Genomic DNA, 23,803 nt, shown 5'->3' with positions numbered 1-23,803 from the left:
TATTTTAAGGTGACTTTTTAAAGTGACAGTACTCCTTTAAGGAATACTACAAAAACATCTTTCATCAGTGAAAGATGGTACAGTAGTTAACAATTATATTAAAAGAAACTAGAAAGAAGAAATAAACACCCTTCAACATACTGTCATTATAGCAATGACACATTATTACAAATGCAGAAGGATATAGGCCAGTGGTTCTCAACCTTTTCAGGCCGCGACCCCAAAAATAATCATATTTTAACCGGGGACCCCCACCCTTACGAGCACTTAGAGTTAAGACATTACATTTTGTATAACGCGGTTCTATTGTGAAAATAGCAGATCTACATGCTGAGGCGTTGTGAGCATTTTAGATCTGCTATTTTCACAATTTCTGCCTCTAATATTTGACAATTTGGCCAATGTTTAATTTATCATTTTAGAGGTATTAAATTAAATTAATTCCTTAAATTGTCACTTTAGAAACGTGCATATACCCTCTACTTAAACTTTGTTGGTTTACTGTTGAGTGAGAAAACAATGTTGCACATTAAGTTAATCATCTGGGGGCCCCCCCAAACTAATTTGGAGACCCCCCCCTGGGGGTCCCGACCCACAGGTTGAGAAACACTGGTATAGGCGACGATGGAAATGAGGTAGCATTTGGTTTATTGACTCATGTTGTATTTTAGAACGGGCAATGTTATTTCGGCAACAATCTGTAGGATGTACTGTAGCAGCCAATGATACTGGGAGTTGGCAAATGTGACAAAAAGTTGCATTTATTTTCTGCATGTAGTAAACTAAAACATGTTAGTCAGTAATATACTGCAATGCATTACAGAGTTAATGGGAAAACATTGAGGTAGCCTACTTTTGGCGGGGGAGTCTCCAACGAGCATCATTCTGTGCAGTTTTAAAGGACAACTTTGTTTTTTTACAACAAGAGTTCATATTTTAGATTGTAATTAGAAAAATGAAAAAGTGAGTGTTGAAATGTTTTCATTTGCTTCGTTCTATTGTTTTATCACGTTTACCGTGCTAAAATGTGGGGCATGCGTACGCATGGGGGCATGTGTAAGTGGCTAAATATGTCTTTTTAGACACAATAAGCCAGCAGTTTCTTCATTGCTATTTACAGTAACACTTCTAGCCCGTTGCGTTGTATCTTGGGAATGGACTTATTCTGTGTGAAATGACATATTTAGCCACTTGTACGCATGCCCCAATCACTGAAATAAGAATCTCTAAAACAATAGAAAGAAGTAAATGAAATAATTTTAACAATCATCTTTTATATTCTTTAATTACAATCTAAAATATGAACCCTTGTTGTAAAAAACTAAAGTTGTCCTTTAACTGAAGACAAACTATACAAAAATATTAGACACATCAGTTGTAATATTGGTACAGTATGTCTTCAACAGGGGGTCCGGGACCCCTGGGGGTCCTCAGAGATACTGCAGGGTGGCTGCCAAATCTTTGTGTGATAGGGGTTTCATTTGTTTCTTTTTACATTAACCACTGGAACCACCACGTCTCTATTCTGGTCGGAACATTAGCCAAAAATAGCAGATATAGAACAATAGAACACAATAACGCAATGCGTCGCAAAGAGGTTTGGTGTGCAGGGGGGAAAAAAAGAGCATGTAAATAAAAAAAATCAACCTCACCTAATTTCAATCATTAATTATTGCGACCGTTAGGGAGCAGTTTACTATGAAAACCTCCACCGGCCGTCCGTCCGTCCGTCCGTCACGTTTTGTGACCATCAACAAACGTCACACCTTTGTTGATGTTTAAATCGAAGAGTCTTGGTCAAATACTTCTGTTGGTTTCTGCACTGATCATTTATACAATTCAGCTGTGTTTGCTCGTGTCATCATGATGAGGTCATAAATCAGCCATGCCCAAATATAGATTTTACGGGTTTACATGCTTACTCAGTTATTCGTTATGTGAAAGTCCTATGACGTCTATGATATCTGACATCATCATACATACATTCCCTTTTATGCCCATAAATGGAGATCCCCTCTGTAGAACCAGCCACTGACATCACTGTAATGTCAGGGGAACCAAATCCCTTTTATGCCCATATATGGAGATCCCTGTGATGCCAGGGGAACCAAATCCCTTTTATGCCCATATATGGAGATATGGAGATCCCCATGTTGCCAGGGTAACCAAATCCATTTTATGCCCATATATGGAGATCCCTGTGATGCCAGGGGAACCAAATCCCTTTTACGCCCATATATGGAGATCCCTTATGTCATCAATATTAAGCCCATATCTGTGAATATCTTTGGGTACCAGATGATTCCATATATGGTTAAATGGTCCGATATACATCACTGGCCAGAAGACCAAGAAATGGTGCAACCTCGCCCTTTGCTTTTCTCCCTTAGGCATCTTACTGGTGGAGATAAGCGACCAACGGTCGCTTATCTCCCGATTAGGGAGTCTTACTGGTCTGTATTAGTTATTTTCGGACCAGGGTTGATTTTTTTCGATTTTAGCAGCTGTCGCCACCAAGTCCCTGCTCTCTATCTTTCTCTCTCTCCTCGGCTTGAAAAACATTTTTTTATTTTTTTATTTTTCGGATTTCCAAAACGCAATGAAAAAGCACACCAATGTGCAAACCACCTTCAGTGTCTAATAAAGCCCATTTTCCACAGGCCCAGCTCCACACCACTCCACACCACACCGCCCACTTGTGCCAGGTTTTCCACTACAAGGACCTGGGTAGAGTGGTGTGAAGGTGGTACTAAACGTGGTACTAAAAAGTATCCACTCTGGAGTAGCTCTGAGCTGGGCCAAACAGGGCCAAACACTTCATAATGACTGATCACTCACTGACTTTTCATTTAGACCACCAGGATATAGTTGTAATTCATGATAATAGATTCTATTGTGTTATAACCACTATTATAATCTATTAGTGTATTATAATTATCATAGTAATACAGTAATACTTTATAGTGTATTATAATCACAGTTATAATCCATTATAGTGTATTATAATTTAGGATAGATGTAATACTAATTTATATTGTATTATAATTACAGTTAAAAGGGTCAATTTGTTTCTTACCGATAGGGGTACTTTTGTGTAATGGAAAATGTAGATATTTTTATGTGGTGTGGTGTGGTGTGGTGTGGTGTAGTGTGGTGTGGTGCTAAAGCTGCAGTCGAAAAGGGGCTTTTAAGTGTCCTTGAGCAAGACTCTGAACTCCTAATTGCTCCCGCAGAGCAGGTTGGTGCCTTGCGTGGTTTCCACTGTGCAGTGAATGCACATTGTAAAGTGCCTTGGATAAAGGGTGCTGTACAAATGCACCATTTACCGTTTACCATGTTTGTGACAATGGTGTTGTTGTGTACATGTTGAATTACAGTAATGGAAGTGTGGTGACGTGGTTAATGGGAAAACATGAGTGGGGGTCACAGGAAATTCAAGGTTGCTCACACAGGGTCACAGGAAATTCAAGGTTGCTCACACAATTCATGCATAGAAAAATAAGACCTGGAAAAATGGGTCCTTCCCATGACATCTGTGTGACGCATTGCCCGTGAATGCATGTGCTGTATTGTTTGTTTTATGAAGGTAATGGCAAGATATATCTGCTATTTGCAGTATGAGCGTTTACAAACATGTACAAAAACAACTCCGGAGCGCTTAAACTACATTGATTATACGCAATATCTCCCAGAAGCACAGCATTTTGTAATGAATAAGCAATTCCTATGTAACTTTTAACGTAACCAACATACAGTATGCTTTATGTGAATAAATATGTTTTGTTGCAACTTTGGGGTCACTTATTTGTATATTTAGGTTAAGTGTCAAATCTGCCATGTACAACTTCAAAGCCAAACAGAAATGTGATTGTCAAAGACAAAAACACAATGAAATCATTAATCACAATTATTCGAGTGACTATTAATCGTCATGTAAAATGTCATAATGGTGACCCTATAGCCCTGATCCGGAGTAATGGAACCGCTGCTGTAGGAAAAAAAACAGATGCTGGATGTGGAACTTTCACTTTTGATTCTTTTCTCTCCTTTCAAATTGGCCCCCTCTTGCGTCCCCTGGTGGTTCCACTGCCCTAGTCAGTGTAGGGTCAAACATAACAGGGAGGTAATGGGAGAGTGAGAGAGATAGAAGGATTACAACAGACAGTTTTTTTTTTACACAGATAAAAGACAGAGTGACGAAAGACAGGCTCAGGCAGAGAAGAAGGGAGGGATAGAGAGATTAGTGCAGTGTGAAGGCAGTGTTGTACTGTCTATAGGCCCTGGAGAGCTCCACAGAGGAGGTAGAACAACTACCGGAAGGTTTTAGGTTCAAGTCCCTCAGGGGGGACGGGGGCAGCAAGCATTAACAGAACAGAAGGCTCTGGTGGAATAACTAGATTAACCCCGTAACCTAATTGTACCATGGGACAATGTGCCGTTTGAGTCAAAGGAAGGAGGTCAGCATGACCCCATGCTTTTATTTTTAGCCGACGCGCTTTGACACATTGCATGTTGCTTAATGGCTCGCGGGGCAAAGGCCACACATCGGCCCGCGGTTCTCCCGGTCAGATCCCTCCAGATCGACTGGCCCCGACAACTGGATAGTTAATTGGCCGGAAGAAATTGCATTAAAGTCTGTCAGTTGGCGTCCCAATTGTGGAGACATGTAGGCCCATAACTGATCATCAGTGACAGGCACGGTGAGGGAACTGGACCTGTTTCACATTGTGAACTATCATGTATATAAAAAGTATTTCCAACATACTCCGAATATGTCCATTGAAATACAAGTATATTCAACGTTCGATTAGTCTTTAGAAATATTTCTTTCACTATGAACTAATGATCATTAGAACTCAGACTACCTTCCCATGTCAGAACTCCGCTCAGACATCAATTCAAGCGTTTGAATGAATGTAGAATTATGTGCAGACAGATTGTAATATACAGATGAGGTGAGGAAATCTATAATATTAAATCTAACATAATATCTCTCGTCAACCAAATCGTCTCATCCAAGTTCATGATTTCCCCAATGTTGCACCCAAGTTGGCCCGATCCAAGGCTGCCTATATCTCTGAAGGAAGCCAAACAAAAATGTGTTTTACTCTTATGTACCTGTACAAGATACAGCAACAGGGACGTGCAGAGAATGTTAGGGAGGCAGGGGCTGACATTTCGAAAATAGCAGACCTCCAAGCTCACAATACGTCGCGCTTGTGAGCTTGGAGGTCAGCTATTTTCAATGCTTGATTTCTACACAGAGAGGGCGATTCTTTCAACATAAGATGCTGCATTCAAGTTCAGGAGAATTTGGACAAGGCATTTCTCTTGAATGCTGCATGCCTTCAGGTATGGCATGGAATAGGGTGCATTTGCATTTCTTTCACCATAGTAAAAACTGCATTCATGGTCTGGAGAGGGCACCTTTTTTACAGACGGATAAAAGGGCAGGGGCTCAAGCCCCCTTTGATGTCTATGTGTGCACGTGCCTGTGCAGCAAGAAAGTGCAACCCTGAACCTTGGGGAATAGCGTCTGGAATAATTAAATCCCAACAAGACATCTCTCGTAGGAATGAAAAGGAAGGGTTGCTACAGAGTAGACCATAGGTGTGAGAGGAAGAATGAAAACAGACATGTGTAAATCTAGGGTATGGCCCCAGGCGATAAAGCTTTGATGTTTATTTCACAAAGAGACTGGCATGCCTGAATTCTCTGCGAAATATTGCAAAAAGACATTACCCCCATGGCCATGACCATACATACGTACATACACCCTTAAGATTGAATCTAGGGCAAAACTGATTCCTGTCTTTTCTGCCAGAATTCCCCATGTGCTCAGTCAATACAGTATAACACACATCACTTCTTCATCAACAACTGCGCTTCAGATCGTATGTACGAGGGAAAGTAGAAGAGACGGAGAGCTCTCGGGAGATAACGTTTCCAACCTGACAGCGCGGCGGAACGTTCACCTACTGTAACCTTCGCCACCGTCTCCCGCAGCGAAAATATAAATACAATCCGACCTCTCAACAAAGGAAATCTTGCAGCATGTATGCAGTGATATGAACAAGGCCTCTATCCAGGTTGACATCTGTTCAGCTTCAGTTTATGTAACATGACATAGCAGTCGTGACTACAGGGCTTTGGAAACGATACCGTATGTCATGGACTGTAAAAAAGAAATGGACAAAGTGATGCCATAGGTTCCTACAGGCCACTTCAAATCTGTCATCCAGAAATGCAACCGGAAATGAATCAAATGAATGCTATTGGCTGCAACTTCACTCAGTAGAACCAGTAGAAAGCCTAGAAACATAGCCTACTTTATCATGTAACGCTTCTATACCTTTTACTATAGGTAGCGCCCTGTGTTCATATTTAATTCCCAACCTCAAGTTAGTTTAACTCTTAACCCATTTTACTATGAGTTTGACTGGTGTAGTTGCACCTAAAAATAAACCACATAACAACTTCTTCCTCAACAATTATTGTCTGGCAATTTATTAAACTAAAGAGGAAAAATTACAATCGGAGGGGAAAAAAAGAATAGGAATTTTAAATCAAACATTTGTAGGAAAATAAAATGAAATTACCTTTTAAAGAAAAAAATAAGTAAAATAGCAACAGGTGTTGTGTTCACACAAATAGGTCTTGTGTCCTTTTAAAACCTTTTAAGAACTTTTTCAGAATATCAAAATTGTCCAAAATAAACCAGATTCGTATTAACCCAAAATATACCTTTAACTGCTAAGATTACTTTGTGGGTTGAAGCCAAAATAAAGGGTGAGTACTCACCATATCAGAGTTCAATGGTTTTCACCTCCAAGCTTTGGGGAGTACTGGACTGGTGATGGCTAACTCTTAGCCGCAAATTGCAACACTAGATTTTATTTTAATCGGATGAATCTAGGGTTGCAATACCTCCCATAGGCAGCCAATGCATCAAAACGGTTTTTCGCTATCTGATTGTATTAAACGACTTCAAACTCACCAATATTGTGGCTCTATGGAAAGCTTGGAATTTACTCTTGCTATCTGCAAAGTGTTTGTTTCAGAAAAATCCACCGTAGAATTGTTATGATTTATTTTCTGTCCAGAAATCCGAGCAGACATGGTCTATTTTCTAAGTGTTGAACTTCAGAAGTGCTCGTCTTCTATAACGCAGCGTCCCGCTGCCTCCTGCATTATGTGACATTTAGAACCAGCTGGTACACAGGACCGCTGAGTGACTTCCCACAAGCGCTTCCAAACTCCAGCACTTAGAAAAAAATAATCACCTGAAGCCAATTTCTTGATAGAAAGTAGCTCCTAACATGTCTACGGTGGATTTTCATGAAACAAACACTTTGCAGATAGAAAGAGGATACTCCAAGCTTTCCATACAGCCCCAATATTGGTGAGTTTGATGCCGTTTAATACAATCAGATAGCAAAAAACTGTTTGATGCATTGGCTGCCTATGGGAGGTATTGCAACCCTAGATTCATCCGAGTATAAAAAAATCTAGTGTTGCAATTTGCGGCTAGCTAACTCTAGTGGATTGAATGGAGCAATGTCCTTTCTCCCTCGTTGCCAGAGTTGCTACCCGGCTTTAACCTGGTCACCGGGAGCGCTATCTGGGCCCGTTCTAGCAGATCTAGGAGGTATTGATGGTCTCTCTTTGCCAACTAGCCAGGCTGGCTAACTGGATGCTGACTGTTTAAACTGACTAACTAACTGCTACTGTAATCACAAACTCAAACCACTGTGTTTGACTGCTTCTCAACAGTATCTGTGCAGTTACCTACAGCTACTCACTTGCATTGCAGTCTTCTTTAGTCTCTAAAAATGTATAAAGCACTCATCTTTTCCAACATACATTTTTCATCCCTTTCTTTGTCTCTGCCAAAAACACTGTCTCCACTCTCTCACTCACTTCTCCCTCTCCCCTCTTGTTCCGCCTTTCTTCCACTCCCAACCAATTACCATGCAGGGAAAAAGATATCACTCTTTCCAACCAATTACATTTCCCCAAAACACTCAAGATAGGTTGTACTCTATCTGTACAGTTCAGCACCTGTGGAAAACATTATCTTAAAGTGACAGAGCAATGTTGCGTTGAAATGCACTTTGAACAAAACAAATGGCCCGAAATAAAACATATTTAGTGGCCTGGTGCTACAATCATAAATTAAAATACTTTCAACTATCGATTGAAAACATAAAGTGTTTATGAAAAGGTTTACTAAGGTGTATTTGGCCAAAGAGTCTCCTACTGAGTCTCAATCATTTTTCTCAGGAATGTGACAAAAACAAAAACATCTCCATGAATTCAAGGCTTCATGGGGTGTGTAATTGACAGAAAATGACTCTTTTTGGAGCTGTGTGAAGCACAGGCTCCCTATACGTGGCCGTGTGGGTCTGTCTGTGTGTGTGTGTGTGTGTGTATGTAGCCTGAACTTCCTAAACTTCGGCACGCCACTAGTCCCACAGTTTTGCCACCACACACTCGCGCCATATGTCAAATCGACCGGCTTACTCGGGAATCGTGGGCTATTACTTTTCTAAGAGAAAGGTTCTATAGTTTAATTGAAATTAATTTATTAGTGAATAAATTTTCCCCATTGACTTATAATGGGAATTGCAAAAACTCACATTCAATTATTTGTCTCTCGCAAACCATAGGGGCTAGAGTTTCAAGACTTGGAGAGGAGGTTCATAATGATTTCAAGGATTAAATAAAAAATAATTGTGTCATTTGGCCGCATGGTGGCGCCATAACACCCCACTTTACGTTTTGGCCTGTAACTCTTGAACCGTAGGTCGGAAAATTAAAAATATTTTTTCCCTGGATTCCTTGGGTCATGACGCATCTCCCCATATAGGCCACGCCCATTTGCGCCATGATAGATTTTCCGCCATCTTGAATTTTCTCCAAAACACACTTTTTGCTCCTTTTCCTACATATTTTCTTCAAATGTCACAAAAATCGGTACACATGATCCACACACACACACACACACACACACACATACACACACACACACACACACACACACACACACACACACACACACACACACAGCTCCACTTCACACGGGTGTGATTTTTTTAGGGTTGAACTACTCCTTTAAACTTTTATTCTAGGTTTGCCAAGGTTTTTCTCAACAGTCGAATATCCAACGCTTGCACAAAAGTCCCTCGCCTGTAAATCGGTCAGACTCAATGTCAGACTCAAGCATCAGCTGACTCTGCAAATCAGGTTTCTGTAGCTGATACGTTAGAGCACTGGTTGTCAAAATGAGGAACAATTCATTGTGCAATGGTTCTCAACCTTTTCAGGCCGTGACCCCCCCCCCCCCCCCCCCCCCCCCCCCACATATTTGAACTGGTATTTGATATGATATTTGAACCCCCTGCCCTGACTGTAGGAGCTACTTACTTACTTACTTAGTCCTCTTGCACTTCAAGGCGCGTAGAGCCAACCATGGCAACCAGGTCTCTCCATCTGGGTCTGTTGTGGGCAAGGTGTTGAGCTTGTGCCAGTGTCATATTGCATGCATTAAGGTCCTGGGCTATCACATCCAGCCAGCGGGTGCGGGGAGCGCCTCTTGGTCGTCTCCAGCCAGCTTGCTGGGGATTGAAGGCCAAGATGGTGTGTGTTGGATGTTCCACGGGCAGGCGGATAACATGGCCATACCAGCGTACTCGCCGCATTGCTGCGAGACAGGATGCAGGGAGCTGTTTGGTTTGCTCTCTTAGGGCCCGGTTTGTTGTTCATAGTATAGTACTCTCTCTCTCTCTCTCTCTCTCTCTCTCTCCCTGTAGCTGATCTCCTGGTGAACACGCTGTGTCTTCCCTTCACTCTGGTCTACACTCTGCTGGGGGAGTGGAAGTTCGGAGGCGTGCTGTGCTTCCTGCTGCCCTACGCCCAGGGCCTGGCCGTGCACGTGTCCACCGTCACGCTCAACGTCATCGCCCTCGACCGACACAGGTAGGGGCTGTCACCAACAGGACATTTCACATGATGATTAATTGACACACACATAATTGCGATTGACGATACAATTGTGTTTTTGTTGTTGAACACCCAAACATGCAGATGTGAAAAATGCAGGGCAATGGTTTTTCCTTGGCCTCTAGGAAGTGTGCATACAAAGTTTTACACTGATCGGTGGAGTTATAGGTTAAAACACAAATTGACCTGTTATAGCGCCATCATGAGGCTTTATTTGAACGTTTTCAAGTGTAATTTCTTCCTCTGCATATTGGGAATGTGTGTGCACAATTGCACCAAAATCGCACGCTGCGTTCATGATTTGAGGCATTTTATTCAAAACGGACCAATCCTGCAAACTTTGGAAACCAATCTTAGCCAATCAGGATGGAATATGGAAAATCGGACAGATCTGTGTTGATCACATGTCTGTAGAGATACTGTCTATTGATTTGCGTAATTTTTGGACAGAATCTGTGGGGTAGTGGTTCAGAATTGGCATCCAGGGAGTGTGTGTGCACAGTTTGGCAGCCACCGGGCTAACGGCGCCGGAGATTAGCTGGTAACAGACGGACGCACGCATGCACGCACGCGGCACGCATGCAAACACGCACGCATGCACACACGGACGGACGGACGCACGGACAGGTGCGAAAAACAAAACCTCCACTGGCTGTCTGTCAGTCAGTATGTCAGTCTCTCCGTCACATCACACTTTTCCCCTACTCATATCTCCGCCACCGTTGCCCCTATCCATGCCAAACTTTGCACACACACACTCCTTGGCTGCCAAACCACAACCTGCACCCCTCATTTCTCACATGCCCCTCTTCTAGTGCCACCATGGGACCGATTCTTGCAAAAGATTTTGCCCTAAAATCACGCAAAGCGGTACACAGTATGTCTACAGTCATGTCATCAACATGGATCTTTCCCATTTAGCGCCACCATCAGGCCGATTTTTAAAAACACATTTTTGGACACTGCTCCTACAGATTTTGGACTAAAATCATGCAAATCGGTACACAGTATCTCTAAATTCATGTCATCAACATGGATCTGTCCCATTTCCCATATTCCCTCCTGATTGCATTGCCTTCTAAAATTTGTGTATGCGACCTGACGGTTGCTTATCTCCCGATTAGGGAGTCTTACTGGTGGTTATCACAAATAGACGATTATGTCGTCGCTGTCTGGCAGAAGCAGCCAACTCCATTTTTAAAGAGAAGTTTAATGTAGACAAATGTAAACAACGTTTCAGTCATCTAGACCTTCCTCTGACATATCTGGAGTAACATTAAACAAAACATTATTATTTATTTGCTATTATTTCTTGTACACAAATCCAGTATTTTATTTCCCAATACTGTGTTTTCTCTCAATTCTCTTACAAAGATCCTGTATTTTCGTCTTTGTTTTGTATGCGCCCTCTGGTGTTTGCATCACGGTAATTTCTTTAATCGATTTAAATTGTCACCAGTTTGAAACGATTTTAATCGGTTTACGATAAATTGTTACATGCCTACAATGCAGCAACCTAACTCACTGTGTGTTTGATGCGCAGCCCCTATATCCTTTCCAGCCACGTGTCTGTCAACATATCAGCCTTCAGTGAGTCTCCAAATGCCATGGGGGATTCCGTGGGTTGTGAGCAAAATAAATGCAAATGAGTCACAACAGATATTTCTGACATGGTTGTCAGAAAGGAAAAAGACACATGCACGCGCACACGCACGCACGCACGCACGCACGCACGCACACGCACACGCACACGCACACACACACACATACACACACACACACACACATACATATCTTCTGTTTATTTACTAAACGGCAACCACACTGTGTACGATAAACCTTAGTGTCGTCCCAGATGACATTTACGTATCTTAACAAAAACGTGGCAAAATGATTTTGTCATTAGCACCTTGAGTCGCGGAGAAAATAGTAAATTGACAAGCTGCAACGCGTTGTGAGCTCGATCTGCTATTGTCAGCGAAAGCGTTCCCCCATAATAACAGAAAACACACTAGTACAGAGCAGGCACGTGCACACATAGACATCAAAGGGGGCTTGAGCCCCTGCCCTTTTACCCGTCTGTAAAAAGTGCCCTCTCCAGAACCATTAAAGAAAGAAATGCAAATGCTCTCTTTCCATGCCATACCTGAAACAGCATTCAAGAGAATTGCCTTGTCCAAACTCTCCTGAACTTCAATGCAGCATCTTATGTTGAAAGTATTGCACTCCTTGTGTAGAAATCCATGCTGTACGTATGCCACATCTCCAGTATTCACTTGATTATGCTTACCGTAATTGCCGGTCTATAAGCCGCAGCTTTTTTCCCATGTTTTGAACCCTGCGGCTTATACAAAGGTGATGCTTATATAGAGATTTTTACAGCTAACGGCCAGTTAGTTAGTTTTACAATGGTCTTTAACAAGGATTTATATAAAGATTTTTACAGCTAACGGCCACCAGGGGCACTCTAGCAGGAAGCAGGAAGGACACCTGCGGCTTATAGTCGGGTGCGGCTTATATATGTAAACATTCGTTTTTTGTTCTAAATTTAGCTGGTGCGGCTTATATTCAGGTGCGGCTCATAGTCCAGCAATTACGGGTAGTTTAGTGTGGTATCAAGTACCGAAAATAGCCGACCTCCAAGCTTACAACGCGACCAAAAGGCCCTTTTAGACATTTCAGCCCCTGCCTCTCAAACATTCTCTGCACAACCCTGGTACAGAGCCCTGTGGGACTCCGCTCAACGGGTGCATCTCTCCATTCTGACACGTCTCCTTTCCGACAGTCACTAACCCTATCTCTTACCCTAACCCTAACCTTAACCTCTATGGAAGTGTTGCCACTCCGACAATAAGTCACTGTCGGAGTGGCGAGATGTCGGAATGGAGAGAGCCCCCCCCCCCCCCCCCCCCCGCTCAACCATATGGGATTTAAGTGGCTAATGTACTGGTGAACTCTTGGACCGCAATAAGTGGCAGGCACTGCTGAAAAGCGTGTTCTGGAGTTATGAGTGTGCATTGGAGGGGCATGAAGGGTGTTATTATTTTTTCTAACTACATCAGTGATGGCTTTGAACATCTAATATTCAGAGATATGAGTCCAAATGACTTATTGATCGTCGTCTAACTAACATTGTCAGAGAGACAGATGGTTCTTTGATTGTAAACAGTTTTTGATGAAGTCAATATGCCATTTGAAATCCAAGGCATTGAGTTCATATTGAATGCATTATTACATTGGGTGGTAGTTCTTCAATAGGTTACGTATCAGTATCACCTAGCCCTTTATTAAATGTATTTTATGCCAGTGGTATTTCTAGTTAATTCGAAGTAGTTTTTGCAGTTAAGGCAAGTCAATCATTTCAATTCTTTCTTGGTGGAAAAAATTACAGCAAAAATGTTGTATTTGTGTGGGAGTGTGGCATTGGAGATAACGATGTCTTAACACACATTTCCATGACTTGTTCATGTGTAACTTGACCCTTAACCACTTAACAGTGTTCATTTTGACAGCAATTGTTGATTTAGTCATGGTCCTTTGACCCTTACCCTAACCTTAACCTCTATGGAAGTCACTGTCGGAGTGGCGACATGTCGGAATGGAGAGAGCCCCCCCTCAACCATAATGGGATTAAGTGGCTAATGTACTGGTGAACTCTTGGACCGCAATAAGTGGCAGGCACCGCTGAAAAGCGTGTTCTGGAGTTATGAGTGTGCATTGGAGGGGCATGAAGGGTGTTATTATTTTTTCTAACTACATCAGTGATGGCTTTGAACATCTAATATTCAGAGAGATGAGTCCAAATGACTTGTTGATCGTCGTCTAACTAACATTGTCAGAGAGACAGATGGTTCTTTGACCGTAAACAGTTTTTGATAAAGTCAATATGCCATTTGAAATCCAAGGCATTGTTATTATATTTTAAAAGCCTTGACTAGTTCATATTGAATGCATTATTACACACTGGGTGGTAGTTCTTCAATCGGTTATGTATCAGTATCACCTAGCCCTATATTAAATGTATTTTATGCCAGTGGTATTTCTAGTTAATTCGAAGTAGTTTTTGCAGTGAAGGCAAGCAAAAATGTTGTATTTGTGTGGGAGTGTGGCATTGGAGATAACGATGTCTTAACACACATTTCCATGACTTTTTCATGTGTAACCTTGACCCTTAACCACTGATTTAATCATGGTCCTTTGAATAAAATGATTTTACACAATATTACAGAATATTGCATGCTGAAAATGGCCGATCTACAACGCATTACATTTTTCAGAGCACCTAACCCGAGCACAACCAAACATTAAATAACTTGTCTTTTATGTGCGAGTCACATACACCGCTGTTACATGCACTCTGTCCCACTGATTGACAAGCTGAACTGAACAAAAGCTGTACATTAAGGGAGAAAGGATCGCTTTAGGCTATACTATGTCCAGAGTCCAGAGGTAAATCATATTCAGTCCGTTTTTGTCCGACCCCCCCCCCCCCACCATCAATGTAATTACACCATCAAACAAGTCGACTCAACGCTTACTGATAGCAAGTCGACTTGGAAAAATCACAAGTCGTTAATGCCCAAGTGTGTGTGTGTGTGTGTGTGTGTGTGTGTGTGTGTGTGTGTGTGTGTGTGTGTGTGTGTGTGTGTGTGTGTGTGTGTGTGTGTGTGTGTGTGTGTGCGTTGCAGGTGTATCGTGTACCACTTGGAGACGCGGATGCGTAAGGACGTGTGTTTTGGGGTGATCGCACTGACCTGGGTTGTGAGTGCTATCCTGGCCAGCCCGCTAGCCATCTTTAGAGAGTATGGATCCTTCACCCTGGGACCAGGACACACTATACAGGTACACACACACACACACAGACACTTGCACTTCAGAGCTTGTTGGGTAAGCCCGACCCCCGGAATACCCTGAGGACCTCAACTCAACTCAACTCAACTTTATTTATATAGCACATTTCACATGACAAGTCAACCAAAGTGCTGTACAAGTTAAAAACAAAGAGCGAACAGTGCAATAAAAACAAAACAATAGCATACAATGAAATAAGCACAAAAAGAAAAAGCATTGTTACCAATAAAGGAAGTCAAGTGTCGCTAAAAGCCAGGGAGAAGAAATACGTTTTTAAGAGGGATTTAAAAATAGATATTGACTGGGCAGCTCGGATGTGAATAGGCAAGTTATTCCAGAGCCTAGGGGCAGCTGCCGCAAAGGCCCGGTCACCCCTAGTTGTTCTGTTTGTTGCTAACTCAGTCAACAGTAACTGGTCAGCGGACCTCAGGGCTCTGGCTTGGGAGTAGTCGGAAATGAGTTCTGCGAGTGATGGGGGTGCCGTCCCATTCCTAATTTTAAAAACATACATAAGAATCTTAAAATTAATTCGGAAGCGGACAGGGAGCCAGTGGAGTGAAGCTAAGACTGGTGTAATATGGTCACGTTTCTTTTTGCCGGTGAGGAGGCGGGCAGCGGCATTTTGGACCATCTGTAGGCGTCTAAGTAGTGCTTGATCTATACCGACATACAGGGAGTTACAGTAGTCCAACCTAGAGGAAATGAAAGCATGGATAACCTTCTCAAGGTCGTTATGGGATAAATATGGTTTGATTTTTGCTAAAAGTCTAAGGTGAAAGAAGCTGGTTTTGATGACAGAACTAACCTGTTTGTCCAATTTGAAAGCTGTGTCAAAAATTACACCGAGGTTTTTAACGGAGGAGTGAATGTATGGACTAAGGGGACCAAGGATGTCAGGGGGGGGGATAGGAGAGTGTAGACCAAAGGTGATAATTTCAGTTTTACTGTCATTGAGATTAAGGAAGTTTGAGGCCATCCATGATTTAATATCTGCCAGGCAGTTTTGCAGTAACTGTAATGGGTTGTAAGCTGGGTCGTTGTATTTTGACTTGAGGGGCAGGTAGATTTGAATGTCATCAGCGAAGCAATGAAATGAAATATTATGTCTTGTTATGATTTCTCCTAGGGGCAGAATGTACAGTAAAAATAAAATGGGTCCCAGGATCGAGCCCTGGGGGACCCCACAGGTGAGAGGGGCCTTACTAGAAGAGAATTCCCCAAGCTTCACGGAAAAACTCCTGTTTGTTAAATAGGATTTGAACCACTGCAGGGCGGTACCAGTGATGCCTACACTTTGTTCGAGGCGAGATAATAAAATATTATGGTCAACCGTGTCGAATGCAGCCGTCAGGTCAAGAAGCACCAGAACAGCTGGGCAGCCGTCATCTACAGTTAAAAGGAGATCATTAAAAACTCTTAAAAGTGCCGTTTCTGTACTGTGGCCTGGTTTAAAACCAGACTGGAACTTTTGGTGAATACCATGGGTGGTTAAAAACTGCTGCAACTGTGTCTTTTCTAAGACCTTCGATAAAAAAGGCAACTGGGAGATGGGTCTAAAATTTGATAAGACAGAGGGGTCCAGATTTTTTTTTTTTAATTAAAGGCTGCACCACAGCATGTTTGAAGACAGCTGGGACGCAACCTGTGATGAGACATGTGTTAATGATTGATAAAATTGTAGGACCGACAGAGCTAAAGACATCTTTAAGAAGGCGAGAGGGAATACAATCAGATGGACAGTTTGTGGACCGACCCGGACTCGTCTCTGTCTCGGGTCCATTCTCAAGTGACTCCCGGTCCGGTTCTGAATCGGTGGCGTTTGTCTCGAGTCTGGCTGCCAGGGGCGTCACAAGGGGGGGGAAAGTGGGACTGAGTTACTAGGGCCCGAGGTAAGGGTCTTAATTATTTTATACTTTAGCTATTGAAAAATAATGATAATGAATACCTTCATCATCCCGCGAGGGAAATTCAGTATCGCAGCCCAACCCAGCTGCTTTTTTTCTCCAGCTTAACCCAGCTGAACCCAGTGCTGCTCACAAGGAGCGCGGGGGAGAGGGGAGCAGTGATAGCTGGAGCAGGGGATCGTACCTGCGACCTCTGGGGCCTCCGGAGTCCTAGGTGTGGACACTAACCACTCAGCTATCACTGCTCACGTAAAATAGCAGATATTCAAGCTCACAGCGCGGCACTCAAGCTTGTAGATCTGCTATTTTTGAAAAGTCGTGAACATTTGTAACTCAAATCTTGCTTCTGGGGGGTCCCTGGAACTAAATATTTTGAGATGGAGGTCCGTGGCCAAATGCATATCATTTTGGGGGTCCTTCACATAATAAAGTTTGAGAACCACTGACATTGAGCACCAAAAAACCCTAGAAGGATCTAGAAGACATTTATAGAATCGGGTCAAAAATAGCAGATCTACAAGCTCGCAGCACGGCACTCGGTGCCACGCTGTGAGCTTGTATATCTGCTATTTTTCAACAGTTAAAGCACAAAAGAATGCGTTCCCAAAGAGGTATGATTGGTGTGTTGAAAAGCTTGGCTAATTGAAAGCAATCGGCAGACTGGCAGCTCATTACAGCTGAGCTTTTGTGACTTCCGTGCCCTGCATGAACTAATGCAACGCTGCATTTTGTAGTTTGTTACTTTCAGCTGTGAGCCAGCAGAGCAAATAGAGGGTCGTGTCCTTTTTGTGTTGACATTTAAAAAAAATGCCGATATACAAGCTCACAACGCGACACTTCGAGCCGCACAGCGAGTTAGTCTGGATTCAGACGATTTGGGTCTGGCCCCGCTCAATTGTGTATCCATTTCCTTGGGTGACCAATCAGGGCCCAGTATTGGTCTGGTGTAACCAATTGTGTCCAGATCCATTTGTTTTATTTTTAACCCACCCCTTGGAAGGAAGAAAACCTTCCAGATAGAAGCACCAGACTCTTATCCACGCAGTGATATAGTTTGGCTATGCAAGGCTACACCACTCCTCCCTTTCATCTGTCCATTCAATTCAATTCAATTCAATTCAATTCAATTCAATTCAATTCAATTCATCATTTCAAAGGGCTTTATGAGCATGAGGAAACATATGTTAACATTGCCAAAGCAGAAGTGTAACAATACAATCAAAACAAAATAATGTCTGTAAGACTGATGCTGTGTACACAGAGCTGTTACCGGTACATTGCAACTGAGGGAAATCTAACTTACAAAACCACAAGAATTAGTTAGCCGCATAGGAAAGGCAGCGTTGTGTTCTACCGTGTTACGCTACTGTATATCAGTAGTATGACGTACAGAATCTTTTTTTAAGCATAGCCCTCTACTAACCATTTCATCCTTTGAAAGCGCGCTACCATACGACCGTCTGTGGCCATGACCATGCACATGCTTGTCGTGCAGGGAATGATTACGGTATCCCTCTGGAAAAAAACACTGAGGAAAGGTTATAGCTTGGGATAAGCTTTCGCGACGTTGTGCACAAGTAGCAGCTGTTTTTTTCTCAAACGTGTTTAAAGGTAATTGCTCTTTTTCTATGTACAGTGTTTCTTCAATTAACATTGGTAATTGCTCTGTTTTTATGTACAGTGTTTATACAATTAACGTTTTCTTTTCCAAAGTGTTTAAAGTTAATTGCTCTGTTGCTCTGTGTGTATGTCCAGTGTTTCTGCAATGTCCACTTTTTTTATTTCCAAGCGTTTAAAGTTAATTACTCTGTTTGTATTAGCAGCGTTTCTACAATTTTACACTTTTCATTTACAAGCGTTTAAAGGTAATTGCTCTGTTTGTATGTACAGCATGGCTCTTCAACAGGGGGTCCGGGACCCCTATGGGGTCCTCAGAGGGACAGGCACTGCCAAATCCTTGTGTGATAGGATAATTATTTTCAATTAAAAACGTTGAACCTTCGCATCCCTATTCTGAGGAGAACTTTAGCCAAAAATAGCAGATCTACAAGCTCTCAACGCCTCGCGAGAGCTTGTAGATCGGCTATTTTCAGCAAAGAGGTTTGGTGTAGAGGTCAAAAGAGCAAACGAGTACAGAGTGAAAGGTCACGATTACCAATATCGACTAAATGTCTTAAAAAAAAAAAAAAAAAAAACATTAACGCAAATCCAACATAGACTGATGACAGTGCTGTTAAACAAATCGATGAAAATCTGCATAACGCATGTATACAACACTTAGAGGGGGTCCCTGCTTCATCTCTCTCTCAGCTAAGGGGTCCTTGATCACTTTCCACCTCCCTCCAGGGGGTGTTTCAGGTGTGCACAGAGAGCAAGCGTTTAAAGTTAATTACTCTGTTTGTATGCACGCGTTTTTTCTAGAATTGTCCTTCACTTAATGCGGCCTGCAGGTTAATACTGGAATACTGATATATTATTGATTTCAGCTGTTACAATTCAAACATTACCTGCTTTAATTCCCTCTATATTAGTCTATATTAGTAGCTTAATGCCAAGCATAGTAGTATTAAAATGTTTTTTTTTTATGTCCAATGTATTTGTATTTAGGTTCATAAAGTTAACATGAGTATATAACTAAATGCGTTTGAAATTAAATCAAAATGTTACATTCAGAATTCCAATAAAAAAATAAAAAAAATATTCAGGATTCCGATTCAAAAGAAGCAAAATTAGCCGATCTACAAGCTCAAAACGCATCGCAGTTACTAGAATGACAAAGTAGGACGTAACAATATGCAATGTGGCCCTCTGGAGTGAAGGTGGAAATATAGTGGCCCTCGCCATCATCAAAGTTGCCCACCCTGATGTAGACTATTGACTTGATTATGCTTAGTTCAGTGTGGCATCAAGCACCGAAAATAGCCGACCTCCAAGCTCTCAGCACGACGCGTTGTGAGCTTGGAGGTCGATATTTCCACCAGGAACAGGCCTTTTAGAAATTCAGACCCTGCCTCTCTAACATTCTTTGCACATCCTAGGCATTCACCAAATATTCGAATATTCAAATATCAAAGTCACTATTCGACGTTGTTCACCGAAGTCGAATATCGCTTATTTTTTATTGTTTTCTCTTTAAAAAAATATATACTTTATAAAGCTTGGCTAGATAGGAAGTCATAAGAATGAGTTGTGAATGCCCCTGGTGGATGAATTTGTTAATGCTCTATACCAGGGCTTCTCAAACCTTTTTAGGCCGTGACCCCCAAAATAAACATATTTGAACTGGGGGACCCCCACCCTGACAAGCACTTGGAATTGTAGGTATTACATTTAATGTGACTCGGTTCTGCAGATAAATATGCAGAACCGATCTACATGCGATCTACATGCGATCTACATGCTCACATGTAGATCTGCTATTTTCACAATGTTCGCCTCTTGCTTACTTAATATTTGACAGTTTGGCCAGTCCTGTCGAATATTCGACTATTCGAATACTTTGAGGTCGAATAATTCGAATACTAAAAATTACTACTCGTGAATGCCCTAGCACACCCCCCTGTGTTTCAGGTGTGCACAGAGAGCTGGCCTGGCAGCAGCACCGACGGCACGGTGTACAGCATCACCATGCTCATCCTGCAGTACTTCCTGCCGCTGGCCATCATCTCCTTCGCCTACGCTCGCATCTGGCTGCGGGCGCACGTGAGCCCCGCCGACGCCCTCCCCGTCCCCGTCCACAACAACAACAACAGCAGCAGCAGCGTCCCCGGAGGCGGCGGAGGCGGCGGACCCCCGCGGCCGTCCTCCACCCCGGCCCCGGCGTCCAGCGACCGGCACCGCCGGCGCCGCAAGACCACCAAGGTTCTTTTATTATTGGCTTTTAACTTGTTGAGTGCCGATCCCGAACTAGTTCGGCTTTATTTCAATCCAATACAAATTTCTTTTTATTAATTCACTTACCCTGAGCTGCTTGTAGAGTCGTGGGTGGTCCTGGCTCGTCCTACGCTAGCCAGCTAGCCATTTAGCATGGTCCGACGATATATTCCATTAAAAATGGTTTAAAATACATTTTTGAGCCCCCCAATGTTCACCGAATGTTCAGCGCCGCTTCCGGAACGTAGTCCAGTGTGCCGATCCCGAATTAGTTCGGCTTTTTTAATGAAATGAATAAAATGATCCGAGGCCTTCTGAAGCCTGTGCCTAAATTTTCAAGCAGGGTGTTCCAAATCCGGGCGCCCCCGGCCGGCCGTTAGCCGCGAACGCCGCCGCGAATCGTCGCCGAATCCAATGAAAAACCATATCTCTGGATTGTGTTTTTAGGGAAGCGGCGCGAGGTTTATTTACGGCGAAATCGCCTAAAAATTATCTTTTAAATGACAAAATGCTAATAGCTATTCTGTAGCCCTTTTCATCCGGGACCTTTCCATGACGTGCACGAACGTGAGCACGCGCGTCACTGCAACGTGAGTCCCCGGATGCTAAAGCGCTCGCCTATGGGAGAAAGCCTGGCATTCTATGGTGCCATCTAGGGGCTGGCACTGGAAGCGTTAAAACACTTCACTTTGCAGGAATACTCTTCTTCCAGCGACGACGCATATTGCGTGAGCTTGTAGATCTGCTATTTTCCAACTATTTTTGTGTACATTTTATACATTCGAAAACTAGGGACATTCTGTATAATAAGTACTTTTTCTTTTGCTACTTTAAGTATACTAGCCTAGTCCTGTGCCCGGGGGTGTGCACAGTATTTGAGCGATTGAATGTAGGATTCTCAGAAGTAATGTTGGAGAACCCAGACCGGTGCCCGTTGGGCAGAATAGTCACCAGTAGTTGCGTTTCCATGAAGCCGTTTTTTGCGCATTAAGGCTTTTGCGCATACATCTTTTTATGGAAACACTTTTTTAAAACACATTAGTTCAATGGAAACACTAAGCGAATAAGTTTTGAATTAAAATGTCGATTTGGCTGAAGGGAGCTAGCTACCAACTTGTTAGCGCTGTCGCTGTGTTCCCAACTACTGTACCTTGCATTGGATGTTTGTTTTACAGCGATGTTGTGTGCACTTTGCAAGTGAGCCTCGTCCATCACATCACACATCAGTAAATCCTGGCTAACCCTTCGTCATCACACCGTGTTGCGTGCCAAAACTGGCCAATCTACAAGCTCACAGCAGGTTGCATCCGCGACGCAACAAGATGAGTGTGCAGCGAGTCACAGCAGTCAGACGTGCAATGCTCACATCTCGGATTCGGTCTGAATAAATCAGCCCGAATAGCTCTGTGCACTGTGTGCAAGCCCCCGGGAAGTAATTTACAGCAGGTCGGTCAGACGGACCTTGGGTCTCCCACGAATCGTATCAGTTTAATGGAAACATTAGTCTAAACCTTTTGCGAATTAGTGATAATTCGCTTCCTATTTTCAAATAAGCTTTATGGAAACGCAACTAGTGATGTACAGCTGTGCAATATGCGTTGTATCCATCTGTCTGTCTGACTCTCTTTTATCGTGTCCCGCCGGTCTGTGATGTCATCTCCAAATTTGGGCACTGTAGTGATGTCAGTCAGTGATGTCAGTCAGCATTCTCATCTCCAAATTTGGGCATTGTTTCTGCTACCATGGTGGCGACACTGTTTTGTATCAGTGATGTCAGCATACTGATCTCCAAATTTGGGCATTGTTTCAGCACGCGGCTGTTACCATGGTGGCGACACTTTCTAGTATCAGTGATGTCAGCGTGCAGACAGACGACAGACGGCAGACGGACAGACATTCCATAAATTAATGGATCGTTTTTGATGCTCATTAATAAATAATGGGTGAACTATCCTTTAAGTAAAACAATATCTTCCAACACTGGCTCATACCGGTATGCACATATAGATTTTTCTCTATGCGCAGCACTAAGGGCCAATCTCTGGCTTGTTAAAACACATCTTTGCTCTGCTTCCTAACCAGATGCTGGTGACCATGGTGGTGGTGTTCGCCGTCAGCTGGCTGCCGTTCCACGCCTTCCAGCTGGCCACGGACATCGACCCCGCCGTGCTGGACCTGCGCGGCTTCCGCCTCCTCTACACCGCCTTCCACGTGGTCGCCATGTGCTCCACCTTCGCCAACCCGCTGCTCTACGGCTGGATGAACCGCAACTACCGCTCCGCCTTCCTCACCGTCTTCAAGTGCGGCACCGGCGGCAGCGGCAGCGGTTGTGGCAGCGGCCGCCGGCGCTGCCGGGCCGGGGGCGGCGGGGGAGGGGAGGGGGGATTAGAGCGAGGGGGCGTGTTCAAGCGCAGCGGAGGAGGAGGCGGCGGAGCCGCGGCGAGAGTGAGGAACGTCTTCAAGTGCAGCAGAGGAGGAGGCGTTGGTGGAGGGATAGTGGGCGGGGGTGGGGTTGGGGTCGGTGGGGGAGGCGGAGGAGGGTGGATGGACAGCGCGCAGCCCGTACTGGAGGATGGGGCGGGGTCGGGGGAGGACCGGGGAGAAGGAGGAGGGGGTAGGGGAGGAAGAGGAGGAGGCGAGGATGCGACGACGACAAAAGAGGTGAAGAAGAGGTGGAAGAAAAGGCTGGCGGGGTCCGAGGAGCAGTCGGTGATCTCCACCCACTTGAACGCCACGGACGTCTGAGAGAGACAAAAGAGCTGTGAAGAGTGGCAAATAGGGCAGTGTTTCTCGAACTTTCAAATGTCAAGGTCTCCCCTTTTAACTCTGACCGTGTACAAAATGACGGGTTAATTTGGTTCCATTTGTACACTGTCAGAGTTACAGCCTTGTATGGGTCAATTTAGACCACTCCTAAAGGAACCCACAGAGAGAGAAAGACAAAAGAGCTGTGAAGAGTGGCTAATAGAACAGTGACAGAGTGTTTCTCAAATCTTCAAATTTCAAGGTCTCCCCTTAACTCTGACAGTGTACAACCCTAACGGGTTAAATTGGTTCCATTTGTACACTGTCAGAGCTACAGCCTTGTATGGGTCAAGGAACCCCCCGAGTCCCTGGAATCCACTTTGAGAAACACTGAAACAGAGGACTAGAGACAATAATGGAGGGTGAAG

The 23,803-nt window shown here is 43.5% G+C and overlaps 1 protein-coding gene across 1 annotated transcript in view; it reads left to right on the top strand.

Annotated features, from left to right (window-relative positions):
* LOC308298017 (neuropeptide Y receptor type 2-like) overlaps nt 1–23,375 on the top strand; it is a gene marked incomplete at both ends in the record, with an annotated part of 31,074 nt that extends 7,699 nt beyond the window's left edge. Inside the window, 4 exons of the mRNA XM_080741581.1 lie at nt 9,813–9,978; nt 14,691–14,844; nt 20,328–20,618; nt 22,713–23,375. Of these exons, the coding sequence (XP_080597707.1) occupies nt 9,813–9,978; nt 14,691–14,844; nt 20,328–20,618; nt 22,713–23,375 (1,274 nt within the window). The remainder of the gene's footprint in view (nt 1–9,812; nt 9,979–14,690; nt 14,845–20,327; nt 20,619–22,712) is intronic.
* Nucleotides 23,376–23,803: the final 428 nt, after the last annotated feature.

This window comes from Nannobrachium achirus, assembly GCF_963921795.1.
Source record: "Nannobrachium achirus genome assembly, chromosome: 14".
NCBI classification, from domain to species: Eukaryota; Metazoa; Chordata; class Actinopteri; order Myctophiformes; family Myctophidae; genus Nannobrachium; species Nannobrachium achirus.
This window is presented reverse-complemented; position numbering and strand designations above follow the sequence as displayed.